Source organism: Rhineura floridana, chromosome 4, assembly GCF_030035675.1.
Source record: "Rhineura floridana isolate rRhiFlo1 chromosome 4, rRhiFlo1.hap2, whole genome shotgun sequence".
Classification (NCBI taxonomy): domain Eukaryota; kingdom Metazoa; phylum Chordata; class Lepidosauria; order Squamata; family Rhineuridae; genus Rhineura; species Rhineura floridana.
In genome coordinates, this window is record NC_084483.1 from 174127128 (window position 1) to 174141331 (window position 14204).

Below are 14204 nucleotides of genomic sequence, written 5' to 3' on the forward strand. Positions count from 1 at the left end.
AGAGCTTGCAAATAAAGAAGAGTGGGATGCAGATAAAGCAAACAAACAAGCCCGCATATCTGCAAACAAACAAGCCCACATGTATGCATTGGAAGCTACTGATTCTTTTGCACTCTGCCTGCAGGACTAGCATAAGCACCTGGAATCTTAGGCATCCACTAGGGCCCTTGTACTCCCAGCTGATACCATATCTGAGACCCCCATGAAGGCAGCTTGATCTTAGAGCCATCAGCTGTTTAGTTAGATGCCCCAATCCTTAGACTCAGGAGAGCAACAAGAGGCTGCAAACACACCACTATGCTCAGGGATACAGGGCCTTGCACAATATTTTGCATACTGCCTGCTATATGCCTACAGCGCAAGGCAGCCTGGTGCTCTCCAGATGTTTTGACATTGTAGTCCAAAACTTCCCCAGTTTGGGAAAGGCCACTGTAAAAAGTGCATTACCACATTGCTGGATGTGAGCGGTTGTCTCCCAACCAAGCAAGCCATTCATTTTTACATTTTGGCATTTATATCCCACCTTTTTATTATTATTATTTATTAAATTTCTATCCCGCCCTTTCTCCCAGAAGGAGCCCAGGGCAGCAAACAAAACACTAAAAACCCTCTAAAACATCTTAAAAACAGACTTTAAAATGTATTAAAACAAAACCGCTTTAAAAACATATCAAAACAAAACATCTTTTTAAAAAGAGCTTTGAAAACATCTTTAAAAGCAGTTCCACGCAGACTTGGATAACGTCAAATCAAGGTGGCATGCAGAATCGTGAAAAATATAATGGCAAAGAGATGGCTGCTAAAATACAACGTCATGCACCATAAAATACCGCAACACCACACACCAGGAACAGTGGATAAAAATGCATAAAATAATACCACAGACTCTAATTAAAAAATTCCTGCCAAAAGAAAGTAGCCTTAAGAGCTCATTTAAAAGCAGGCAAAAAAAGGAACCACAGGTAAACCTTCCTTGCAATGTTATGTATGTCCAGTACAAATCTATATAAGTCGTCTTCAGTTGTTACTAACAATAGTTATGGCATCACACAAGGGGGGCAAAAGTGCTATCTCTGTTCCTCTCCCCAGTCTCATCACCCTCCACTTGCAGAAAGCATCCCTGTGAAGCGGGGAGCCTTTTACACTCATGACATGATTCTCCAGAGTTTTAAAGCACAACAACCTCTACAAGCACAGTTGGCTCCTCACGTCCAACTCATGTTGCTAGAGCGCTCATCCCCACTGCCTCCCCAGCTGATAATTTAAGCTCCTTGAAGAGGGCTATAAAGAAACCCATTTCTGCATGTAGTTGGCATTTGATGGATTGGGGCAGGAACCTACAAATTACCTCTTAATGAAAGTGTCCAAAGGTATTTGTGGCAAGTGAGATGAAACACACCGAGCAGAAAGTGTCAGCCTTTGTTAAAAGCAGTAGCGTAGTGGCAAATTCAGAAGTGCAGGGACCCTTCATGATAGTCAAAGCACGCCCCCTTTTTTGCTGCTGGGTTCAGAATGAGATCCTTGTTAATGCCTTCTCCCACAACAACAGGAGCCAATAAGCATGAAAGAGAGTGTTAGCTACTGAAAAGAGTCTTCTCAGCGGCTGACTCACTTCCTTCCACACTGATTGGTTCCAGTCAGCAGGAAAGGACAAGGAAGCATGTTAGAAGCAGGGCTGTGGAGTCGGTATGCCAGACCTTCAACTCCGACTCCGACTCCTCTATTTTTCTACTGTCCGATTCCGACTCCATTGGGATTGGGCTCGTGGGAGTTGTAGTTCAAAAAAGTAACTTTTCCAAGCTCTGGATTCACGTGGTGGTGATGAAATGCCTTGTGCTGCCATTTTACTACAGTAAATTTGTTATTACTAGTTAATATACATTTGCCATTTATGAAGGAGTCGGATTTGGAGTCAGAGTCGGTACATTTCTACCGACTCCAACTCCACGCAAAATTGCTCCCGACTCTGACTCCATGATTCCGACTCCACAGCCCTGGTTAGAAGACTATTCTGAGAGGCTAACATGTTCCCCTTTCATGCTGATTGACTCATATGATGCGTAGGGACCCTGTTGGGACCTTGCTCCCAAAAAAGTAAGGGGTCTAAGACCCCCTGAGACCCTAGACGACTATACCCCTGATTAAAAGGCTCCAATACTACTCACAGGAACTTGGGTAGTTGACTTATACTGAGTCAGATCATTGGTCCATCTAGTTCAGTAATGACTACACTGATTAGTAGTGGCTCTCCAGGTATTCTCTCCAAGCTCTACCTGGAGATGCTAGGGACCGAACCTGAGATTTTTTTGTATGCAAAGCATGTAGGTCTACCACTGCATCAGAGTCCTTCTCCATATTTAGCAGCACGCTTTAAAGTTTAATTTAAGAAAGGTTCCTATAGACTTTAGAACGCAAATCGCTACGGTCTCTCATTCCCCTTTCACACTTGGCAGCCTGCCGAAAGATTGTGTGACATTATAGCAGTTCAACCAATGGCAGCCAAAATTCCCATTATTACACAAATCCACCATCATATGAAAGCTGATTCAGCAATTACTCATACAACCTGTGTAGGCTGTGAACGTTCTAGGGAAACTTATCTTCCTTCTTGATAAAAGTTTTAAATCCTGTTCCAAAGGATTGACATGTAAATTTAATTTATGCCAGCAGCTTTAGGAGGCACCATCACTAAATTCCCTACTGCTGGTTGGCTCTATTCTGTGAGAAAAGGAGGGGACCTTACAAGGACGCTTGTTGTTCACGTTATGAAAGCCTTACTTTAACATGCGCTTTCCCCCTGGTATTTCAAGCTTAAGATACATTCACTCTGATTACTCAGGAGCCAAATAAAACCAAGGGAGCATGATGCAATGTGCCTTGGGCTGTGCAGGTGAGGAAAAGAATCTCAGTCTCTTTTAGAGACTGTTATCGCAGGCAGGAGGGAGGGGTTGCTGTTTTTTTTAACCTTCCTAGGGCGAGTGTATCACATAAAATACAATCATTTTAAGCAGGAACTGTCTACAGGGCTTTATACGTTGATTTAAGAGCATTTATCTCTAATTGTATCACAGTTCTGGCTTTCATTATTTACAGCTCACAAGCCTTGCACAATACATATGCAGCTTTCGGCCAAGTCTGCCTTCTCCCCTCACCCCCTTTGCCCCCACCCGCTACCTCAGGCTTCCAATTGAGTAACTGGACTGTCTCAGCAATGCACAAGTATAGCTTTCTTATCTATCATCCTCCTGGATAAGCCTGTTTTATTCTCTCTGGTGAGAAAGGCACTGTGGAACATTCTCTCCACACTGAAAACAGCACAACTTTGATGATTGCAGACCAACAAGTTTGCACAATTTCCCAAACGGTGAGAAGGAAAATAATCCCACAAATGGAGGGTCATCTGGATGCGGATCTCCCTTTTCTGCCATCAAGGAATTCATAGCAAAACATCTTGTGGCACCTTGAAGACTAATTAATGAATGATGACAAAAACTATTGTGGACTCAGGCTCATTTCCTCAGACGCATGAAGTGAAATCTTAGTTACCAGTAGTAGTTTTATTGTGTCTTTAAACCATAAGTCTTATGCACAAAAACAGATACAGGTAGAAATACATACACGCTTTCCATTAAAAATTTATTACATTTTGTAAAATAATAAGTGGCTATATTGAGCTTGGAGAATTTATGACAAAAGATTCTCTTAGTTTTTTTTTTTTTTCAATTAATTTTTATTCCAATTTTCAAAACCAAAACAATACAAAAAGAAAACAACACAAATCAATAACTAGTACAATACAAAAAGAAATATATATATATATATATAAAAAAGAAAAAATATTGACTTCCGATTTGTCATAGTTCAGCTATAAATCTATAATATATAACAAACCTATCTCTTAATAGATTATAAAATCACCTTCCTCCAACGGTTATCTTAGTTGGTTTCAAATCTCATTAACATCATATCATTTTAATCTTCCACAAAAAGTCAAAGAGAAGTTTCCAATCCTTGAGATATATGTCAATCAATTTTTTTTTCTAAATAAACATGCCAATTAATCCAACTCATCAAATCTACTAAGTCCAGTAATTTTAAATCGCTCTTCTGTCATTATCCATATTGGGTCCATCTTCCATCTTCCATCTTTACGCACCCAAAAATCTTGCTGTCATAGTCATATAATAAAAGTCTGATAGGAATTTCCTCCATCACAGATATTTTCTTGCCATCAAATCCAAACGTATCACTGAAGTATTGTTGCAAAGCCGCATCTCTGTTCCTCTTTTCCACATAATACACTAGTACATCTCTTGAAGGTTTTTCCATTGACACAAAACAGGGATTAATTCTGTTAACTTTCTCCATTTCAAGTTCCATCAAATCCTTCCAGTCCAAGAATTTTTTTGAACCGATAATATCTTTATCTCCAATCTCTTCAATTCCTTCAGGGACAGCGCTGAATTCCAAACTGTAATATTTGTCTCCAGGATCCATCACAGCCAGGAAATCCAAATCTTTTTTCATGTCCATAATTAAGCCAATCTCCATAGTTTGAACCTTGCCTTTAATTTCTCTTTCATCCTTTTTTTGTTTTCCAGATCTATCTTTATTCTCCTTTCTCATAGAATCCTGAGTTTCTTTCAGCTCCTGTCTCATTTCGTGAAATTCAATTCTCCACTCTTGTCTATTATTTCTCAGTTCTTGTTTTATTGAGTTAATCCCATTCATTATTTTCTGAAACATGTCTAGAGATAAAGTCCCTTCTTGTACATCCATGATCTTCTTAATTGTCATTCTTAAAGCCAAAGGAACAAAACTCCTTCAATTTTCAATGTCCCAAACAAAGAGCAGCTTATTTCTTTAACCAGTTACAAAGGAGTTAATCTTTCCAACAAACTAACGTCACACGCTAGACAGCCCTTATCTCTTATCTGCCCGGAAGTGTAAGAACGGCTTTAGTTCACAGAGTCGAAATAGCTAGTAGCAGAGAGAATGAGCAGATTCGTCAAAAAAAAAGTAGATCAGGAAAAATAGTCCCAGCCATACATCAAAAAGATTTCTTATCTCTTCCAATCAGAAATCTCTCGTCCGTTGTAATCTTTAAAATGCTATTTTCCATGTCAGCTTTTTGCAATAAAAAAAAAAGATAAGCTATTTATATTTTCTTCCCCCTTAGTTCCGTGAATAAAAAAAGGAAAGTCTTACCTCACCTAGGTTATCTCAATTGCTGTTACTTTGACAAATCTCTTTAGCTGTATAGATAAGAAAATGATGAATGTAGACAGGAGGATGTTTGCCTGTTAATCCGTATAAAAAAAAAACGGGTCACTTATCCAGCTGAGCTAGCATAAAAATCCTCGCTCTGTCTGAGCTGCTGGAAGACAGACAATTCTGACGAATTCCAGACTCCAACAATCAAAACAAAGCTATGTGGGAAATCTCACGTTTCTTCTTTAACCGGAAGAAATTATTCCCAGTCTGAAAAGAGCCTTCTGACTGAATTTAAACTGGATAAGTTTCATCCAAGACGGAGCTCGTCTCAGAGGCTGCACAGGCGTAGGGATCCTCCTGGGAAGTCCGAAAGATTCTCTTAGTTTTTGAGCGGCCAGAGCAAAATTGGCTACTGCAATAGTCACTGGGTTAAAATTATCGCATAAAAGCATACTGACCAATTCCTTATCTGGACAGGGTACTAAAACCTCTAAAAAAGGCAATAAGAACTTCCATCTGGGATTTTCATAAAGTGGGCAGTAAAGCAAATAGTGAGCTAAATCCTCTATGACCTTGCAGCCGTATATACAAAGGCGTTGAGCCACAGGTATGCCATTATAACGGCCTTCTAAGTAAGCTGTTGGCATGGCCTGAAAACGGAGGGCAGTAAAAGTCCTTCTAATATTGGCTCTATCGAGCGTGCTCACGTAGTTTGTCAGAGAGTGGTCGAGTTTGAAATGGGGATACCAGGGCGAAAAGGGAGCTGCCATTATGGATACCCGGTCCTGGTGAGCATCACAGTCAAAAAACCATTTGCGGAGGGCAACTTTATTTAGTTCCAGCAGTTTGTCTTGGGAAAGTTCATATTTAAGGAGTATTGTGCTGCAATCTGATGCCCAACCACCAGATCGCAATTGTTCGTACCAGCACTGTTTGACCAAGGCAGAGTCATCCATTTTGAGGATTCTAAGCCAGTAGCGAATGTGGGCTAAATCGATACGTGCTGCGATTGAGGGGAGGCCTAGCTCCGCTCTAAGGTGGGGAGTCGGAGTCCCAGATGGAAGGCCTAACACCTGTTTCATGAATTAATTTTGAATTGGCTCTAAGGTGGTTCCAGCAGATGTTCCCCACAGCTCTGATCCATATAGGATCTTCGGGAGTATTTTAGTTTTGAGAATTTTGAGCATGGGGAGAATAAGTTGGCCACCATGGGTGAAAAAAAAAATCTTAGTTGGCAAGTATATAAAGGAGAACATTGCAAGGTGGGAGTTGAATGGCAGCGAGATGCAAAAATTACACCCCTGGTAATTAAGGTAATTAATGTTTGTTAAATAGGCACACCTTTTATAGTAGCAGCTTTGCTGAAATGATTGTGTCAACACCTGTAATTGGAACAGGGAACCATTCACAAGAAACGTCAGAGACAGCGCAAATATCCTAGCATTGGTCCGCTAATGAAAATATAAATTTATAAAAGCAGAAGAGGCGAGGGAGGGAAGGAAGGAACAAAGGATGGATGGTCCATCCATCCGTCTGTCTTCACAGCCCGCACATTATAAATGTAATGGCCAAGATGAGAATGAAATTTGTATGACCAATCTCACAACAAAAGCCAGTATATCAGTAGAATACATATAAAGAATTGTTGACAGTCTTCCTCCAAATTTCACCACTCCAAATTTCACACTCCACATGCAAATTTGAATTTTGAGTTTGAAAGTCCACATTCCAAATGTATCTTGAAATGAGACTGGATATCAGAACCACTACCATCTCTTGATCATATTGGCAGGCCTCAAATACCAAGACTCAGGAAGATCAGCCTCCAACCTTAAAAGATATTATTATATATCAACCATCAAATAATGAATGCCATTACAGTTGGACTAACAAATACTAAAAAAGTGCTATAATAAAATGTCAAATATTGAAAAACATCAAAAGATGCTGAATACACAAACAAATTATTTAATTGGTAAATACCCAACAACAAAGATTTGTGTGTTCAGAAAATGGCTGGAGAACATTAACCATTGTGAACACTGTGGATCAGGAACTCCTCAATTCCTCCTTCAAAAAGTTCCTTGGTGGCCTTAAGCCAATGGTTTCTTGTGCTGTAGGGCTGTCTCCTTGGGGGGGGGAAAGGGGGAGAATGCTTTTTCTGGCTTTGGACTGAAGCAACTCTGCCCTTGGCTGGACACACCTGCCTTCCCCACTGCTGACTTCAGACCTTTCAGGACCACCCACAGCAAAGCGTTAGGCCAATCACTGTCTCTGCTTGAGCCTACAGCAAAGCGTTTCCGTTAGCCACACCTAAAGTGGCAACGGGTTGATCTACCAATCATTTGTGAAATCTTTCTGAAGCTGAATTAAAAAACAACACTCAAACTGATCTGACCAGGTTTTAGAGTAAAAAGGGGCGAGGTTTCATTAACATGTGTCCCAGATTTCAGAAAACAGGTGGAGATGCACTGGAACCGGCACAACAGTAAGTTGTACCCCTGTACTGGAGACAGAGCAGAGCTTGGGGGATTCAAAACAGGCTCTCCTCTGATAGGTATCAATGTATTTCAAAACAACACATATACACAACATGCATTCTTTACATACAGATTCATGGAGGATAAGGCTATTGATTGCTACTAGTCATGAAGGCTGCATTGCCTCCACTGTCAGAGGCACTAGGCCTCCAAATACCAGTTGCTGGGGATCCCAAGCAGGAAAATGCTATGTGTGTTGAAGCCCAGCTTGTGGGCTCCCCATAATGGGCATCTGGGAAACCACAATGAGGAGATTAGAATGCTGGACCAGATGGACCTTTAGTCTGATCCACTGGAGCACTTCTTATGTCCTTGAAATGACTGTATGATGATGATGGGCCGGGGGAGAGGTCGGGACATATATTACTAATTTTTCAGCCTTCATTTCAGATAGGTTTTAGTTTGTGCAAAAAGCAGCTCTTTCCTCCTTTCTAATACAAGGATGAGAAGACATGGTATCCTCGCATTGCACTCAAGGGTCAGGTCTAGAAAAAACACGGGCTGTGCAATCGCATCCTGCTTTTACCTTTGGAACTACAAGCCCAGCTCAGACCATAAATTCCTGCTGCCCTTTGCCAGCTAGGCCCAGCTATCAACCATAAATGTTCCCCTTCTCTACACCTATGGTGAAGGCTGTCCCTTCAGACCTAGCCTTAAGTAATGCAGATCTGAGGCAGGCTCCCCACCCCACCCCCAGCACATCTCTACTGGGAGAAGCTTTGTAACTTACAGCCCTGATCCAAAGTGCGAGAAGTAAGTCCCACTGTGTTCAGTGGTGCATATCCCAGGTTAAGCATGCAGAGGACTGTGGTGTTCCTTCCTCTCTTCTGAAGATAAGCTATAAGATGCTGGTCTCCCCTCTAGATAAACCCCCATATGGGGGAAATGTGGGATGAGGAAGAATACTCCTTCCCTCTTCCTAGGGGAAGATCTGAGATGGAGGGGAGATACCACACTCCCTTCTACCCCAAGGGGGTAGTTCCTCAATAGGGTCAGAGTGGAAATATGACTCCCTCTACCCTACATAGTGAAGCAAATCTGTTAAAACAGAGATGTTAGAAGAGAGAATCAATGCAATGTGCCCGCCTACCCACTGTGAACAGACTGGGGGGGGGGAGATGTACATCTGCTTGGGGAGAGGACAGGGAGCCAATCTGAAGGCTGTTAGGAGGCCACAGCTCTATGGTAAAGTACATGCTCTGCATGCAAAGAGCCCCAAATCCAGTCCTTGCCATCTCCGGGTTTAAAAGCTCTCAGGGCCGGGTAAGAAATCGGAAATCCACTGCCTGCTAGCTGAATTAATGGTCTGACTGCTTGTTTGAAGGCAGGTTCCTAGAGAAAAGGAGAGTCCCAGAAGAGGGAAATATTACTACCTTCCTCAGGGAGGAGAGGGGGAGCGAGGTAGTTGCTGGAAACATCCTTCCCGTAGTGAGAGGAGTGGGAAGGATCCAAGTGGCCCTCTGATTTTGGCTAAGATTGACTGAAAGTCGATACTCCCATCTCCCCCCCCCTCCCACGCTCCCTCCCAAGAAGCGCTTACCCGTGCGGTGACCTTATAGAGGGTGTATCCCCGAGGATGGCGCTTTGGCTCGGTGACCGTGTAGAATCGGGCCACCTCCCCGCCTCGTTCCCGCGGGGAGATCATCCTTGCGGCGGTAGCGACCGCTTCCCCGGCTGACCCGCCGGAGCTGCTGAGGCCAAGCTGCTTCCCCGGCGCCGGTACAGCGCCGCCTCCCAACGCCGTCAGTCTGCAGATCCACTCCCGGGTCAGGCTCAAATCAGGGGCGGAAGCGACGGAGAGAGAGTAGCAACAGAGCTTCTCTTCGCTGGCTTTCGGCGCTCGATGAAGTCGATGGTAATCCACACACACACAACCAGCCCACCTCCCTCTCGCCTTGCCGGATCCCTGCTAACGGGGGCTGTGAGATGCTGGCCTGTGGGGAAGAGAGATCAGCAGAGTCTGACGGAGAGAAAAAGGGCCGGCTGGGGTTTCCACAAAAGTTTCAAGAGAAAAGATCCATAAAATAACTATAGCAAAAGCGCCTGTCTGAGAGAGACCGTTTTTTAGGACCGAGATCAATATGCTCCTCTGTGCAGAGTTTCATTTCTAGAAAAAGAGGTGCGAAGACTCAGTTCTTGCTTGGAACCATCCCTTCTGCTCGGGAGGCAACCCTAAGCATGTTTATTCGGAAGTAAGTCCTACGGGATTCAGTAGTTCTTACTCCCAAGTAAGTGTGCATTAAAATTGCAGTCTTAATCCTAAACTACGATATCTAATAGTAAAAATAATAAATGTTATGTAACACTTTCTAACGTTCCAAGAATTTCACATACACTATCTCCTTGTAGCCTATACAACAACCCTGTAAGGAAGTATTATCTCCACAATTCGGGGAGGTGGGGGGAGGGAGAGAGAGAGGGAAAGTCAGGCTTGCTTAAGGCCACCTAGTGAACAGAAGCCAATTTGAACCAGAGTCTTAACGACAACTCTATTTATTCAGCAGCGTGTGAAATAAGCCCTGCATTTGCTCTAGCACTTTAGATGTTTTCCTTCCTATATGCCAGGCTTTAATCTTGCAATTGAAAACTGATGCCAAGATTGAGTCTAAGGAGGCCCAGACTGAATTAAACCCTGTCTATATGGCTTTTTACATTTAAGCTTAGCAACATTGATTAAGGACTATTTACTATTTATTTAATTGGATGGCTTTAAAAGAGGATTAGACAAATTTACAAAGAATAAGGCTATCAGTGGCTACTAGCCATGATGGCAATATCCTACCCACACTCTCAGAGGCAGTATGCCTCTGTATACTAGTTGCTAACATTCACAAGTGGGGAGAGCACTGTGGCACTCAGGTCCTGCTTGCAGGCTTCCCCGAGGCATCTGGTTGGCCACTATGATAACAGGATGCTGGACTAGATGAGCCCTTGGCGTGGTCCAGCAGGGCTCTTGCTCTTATGAAGTGCACGTGTATGTATGTGTTTCTAAAGACTCCCCTAAAGCTACAGACTACAGTTTATTTTCCTGAAGAACAGCTGTGTGGCCTGTGCTGTGTTACGGTTATATTCTAAGCATCTCAGTATCTTGGCATCACTCTCCACTGCGAGTTTTCAATGGTCAAATAGCTACTACCTCCACACAAGATTATGAATGGGGGCAAGTCTCAAGTTTGGGAGTGGGGAAATGCTGAGGCATAACAACTCTGCTTGAAGGTCACACACTCAGTACTGGGATCCCTGCCCTCCCGCGCATGCCCCGATTGTGGAAGTGAACTATATTTGCTTAGTGATAAGAGAAAGGAACTCTGTCCGTGGCCAAAAGTTCTGTAGTATTATCTCACATTAAGCAGGCAAGAGTGAATACATGCATGAAAAATAGGCTGAGCCCTCACTTAAAATGACGCCATGCCATAAAATAGCAAAATTTCAGAATCACGGAATAGTAGAGTTGGAAGGGGCCTATAAGGCCATCCAGTCCAACTTCCTGCTCAGTGCAGGAATCCAAATTAAAGCATACCTGACAGGTGACTGTCCAGCTGCTACTTGAATGCCTCCAGTTTTGGAGAGCCCACCACCTCCCTAGATAATTAGTTCCATTGTCATACCACTCTAACAGTTAGGAAGTTTTTTCTGACGTTCAGCCGAAATCTGGCTTCCTCCAACTTGAGCTCATTACTCCATGTCCTGCGCTCTGGGATGATTGATAGATTACAGATAAATGGATCTGCATCTCTTTTATAGAGATATACAATATTGTTTTAACGTAGCCTGAGTCAAGATATCCCCCTACAGTTAGGATAAAATGCCAGGTTCTTGCACTGTACCCTATACTATACTTTATAAATAGTCACTTAACAATTTTACATAAGCTTTAACTTAATAGGCACAGTTACATATATTGTAACATAATTGCATTGCATTTCCATCTGCCCTCACTGCTTACAATTCCCCGTTCCAACAACCATGTGTATAAACCTGCCACATTAGGATAACCCTCATGCCTCTGATAAAGTGGACTCTAGTCTTAATCTTAAGCCATATTAAATCTGTTATGGCAAGATCCAATGTCACATCAACAGATACTTTGGGATTCTCAATCCCCCCTCCCACCTGCTGCACCCCACCACTATCATCCACCATCTGCTTGAGGATCCTCCAGCCCTCTAGAGGGGGCTACAAAGGAAGAGGAGGAAGAGGGCCTCCTGTTTGTGCAAGCGGGGAGCCAGAATTCAGTATCAGTCTTTAAGGTGCAACAAGGCACTTTATACCAATAGTTGTTTATACCGTTAGCGCTGTGGAAATAAATCAGCAGAAAGATAGCATGGACTTCAAATGGAAGTTCCAAGTAAACATGCTTTGGATCATAGCTATTTAGCTTTGGGAGGGAGAATTGCATGTACATTTTAAATATGGCAGTTCACATCTGTACAGTTTGCACTGCCATTTCAGGAGGCGATATGCTTTTGGATACCAATTTCTGGAAATCGCAGGAGAGGCAGAATGCTGTTGCCTCAGGTTCTGCTTCCCATAGGCATCTTGTTGGCTACAGTGAGAGCAAGATGCTGGACTAGATGGGCCATTGGCTTGATCCAGCAGACTCTTCTTATGAGGTATTAAAACAACTGATGTTTCTCCTCCTCATGGCTCAGTGTGCCTCTCTGAGATTGTACCTCATTATTTTTGCCCAGGAGCACAACAGTAATAGTTCACTCTCTAATCAAGAACTGGTTAGTGAATTATTTCTGTACGGATGCTTTACCTTGAACACTACATGTCAAGTATGAATCCCACAGCCATATAATTAAATCCAGCAGTGGTTTAGGAATATTCTATTTATATATTTATTGCACTTATATCTTCATTTTCCTCTAGTGAGCTCAAGGCACTCTATATGGTTCTCCCCCTTTTAACCTCACAATACTGTGTGGTAGACTGAGAGATAATTACTGGCCCAAGGTTATCCAGTGAGTGGGAATTTGAACCTCGGACTCTCCAGTGCAACACTTTAACCCCTATGCCATACCTATGCTGCAAATGCAAATAGTTAGTTATGGTAACCACAAGGTATGCATTTTTAGATTGCTACATGACAGTATATGCAGATCCATGGTTTATCAAATCATTTATTTGCCATTAAGCTGTGTATTCCCTTTTAAAGCAATATAAGTATTTTGCTTCTAACTCTGAGTTTATGATGTTGTTTTTTGTGGGGTTATTTGTTTTAATATTTTATTGATATTTAATTTTTATGTACACCAACCTGAATCCATGTTTTCTATAAAGGCACAATTTAGAAATTTTAAAAATAAATAAAAATAAACAACGATAATTACAGGCAAAGTTGAGATCTTCCTCTCAAAAATTAACTGTGAACATACTAAGACTACTCCCGCTTGCTTATCCATTGCAGTCATTAATGCCAGTCAAAGCCACCACTTCATGCACCTGCACTGAACAATCAGTACTTTATTCTTAGTATTTGTTTGTAAATATTATACCATCTAAATATTTTGCCATAGTTTGATTAGTTGCATAAGTTAGCATAGTGTCTATATTCATCATTCCCCTGGACTACTTATGCAGAACTTGTAAGGATAATTTATCCCACCTTTCCTCCAAAGATCTCAAGGTGGCATACATGGTTCACCCTCACCCCATTTCATCTTCACAACAACCCTGTAAGATAGGTTAGGCTAAGAGATGATGACTGGCTTAAACATATCCACTGAGCTTCATGCTAAGTGGGGGCTTCAACTCTGGTCTCCCAAGTCCTAGTCCAACTCATTAACAATACACCCCAGTTGCTCTCACAGTGGTTCAAATATTGCACAAATGCATATGTACATTGTGGGTTGTGATGTCATGTGGGACAGAACATTTTTCAGTGCTTTATTTTTCAACAACAAAAAAAGTTTCTCTAACTTATTAGTAACAATAACAATGAATTTCCAATCACAAATACATTAAGCAAGCTTGGCAGTCTCCAAGTTACTAGTTTTGTTTAGGAAATACAAGTAAAACAAATAGGCTAAATTAGATCACTTGAAACCTATGGAATTCACTCTCACAGGCTGCAATGATGGCCACTAACTTGGATGGCTTTAAAAGATGATTAGACAAGTTCATGAAGGACAAGGACAATTGGAGGTAGTATGCTCCTGAATATCAGTTTCTGGAAAACACAGAAAGGGAGAGTGTTCTTGCACAGGTCCTGCTTATGGGCTTCCCATGGGCAACTGGCTGGCCACTGTGAGAACAGGATGCTGGATTAGAAGGCTCATTTGTCTGATCCAGCAGGCTCTTCTTATATTCACTTTCATCAAAAAAATTTTAATGCAAACTGAGAAATTCCTGATGCAAATTACCCTTATTTGCATGATCATTTTTTCCAGAACACCCACATCACTGGTTATGATTTACTGTTTTGTGCAATCACCACAATGGAAC

The 14204-nt window shown here is 42.1% G+C and overlaps 2 protein-coding genes across 4 annotated transcripts in view; both read right to left on the minus strand.

The window, feature by feature from the left end:
* The window catches only part of RPS6KC1 (ribosomal protein S6 kinase C1), a 149805-nt gene extending 140074 nt beyond the window's left edge, over nucleotides 1-9731 (minus strand). For 2 of the 3 annotated variants that reach the window (XM_061625231.1, XM_061625230.1), the window contains exon 1: nucleotides 9295-9731. In XM_061625231.1, coding sequence (XP_061481215.1) covers nucleotides 9295-9399 — 105 coding nt within the window. In that variant the 5' untranslated portion in view covers nucleotides 9400-9731. The remainder of the gene's footprint in view (nucleotides 1-9294) is intronic. The other variant, XM_061625229.1, reaches the window with a different exon arrangement.
* LOC133384500 (uncharacterized) lies at nucleotides 4080-5485 on the minus strand. The gene is made up of 2 exons (XM_061626444.1): nucleotides 5209-5485; nucleotides 4080-4980 (listed from the first exon to the last, which is right to left on the minus strand). Exon 2 carries the CDS (start codon nucleotides 4795-4797, stop codon nucleotides 4114-4116), a length of 684 nt encoding a protein of 227 aa, XP_061482428.1. The 5' UTR covers nucleotides 4798-4980; nucleotides 5209-5485; the 3' UTR covers nucleotides 4080-4113.
* Nucleotides 9732-14204: the final 4473 nt, after the last annotated feature.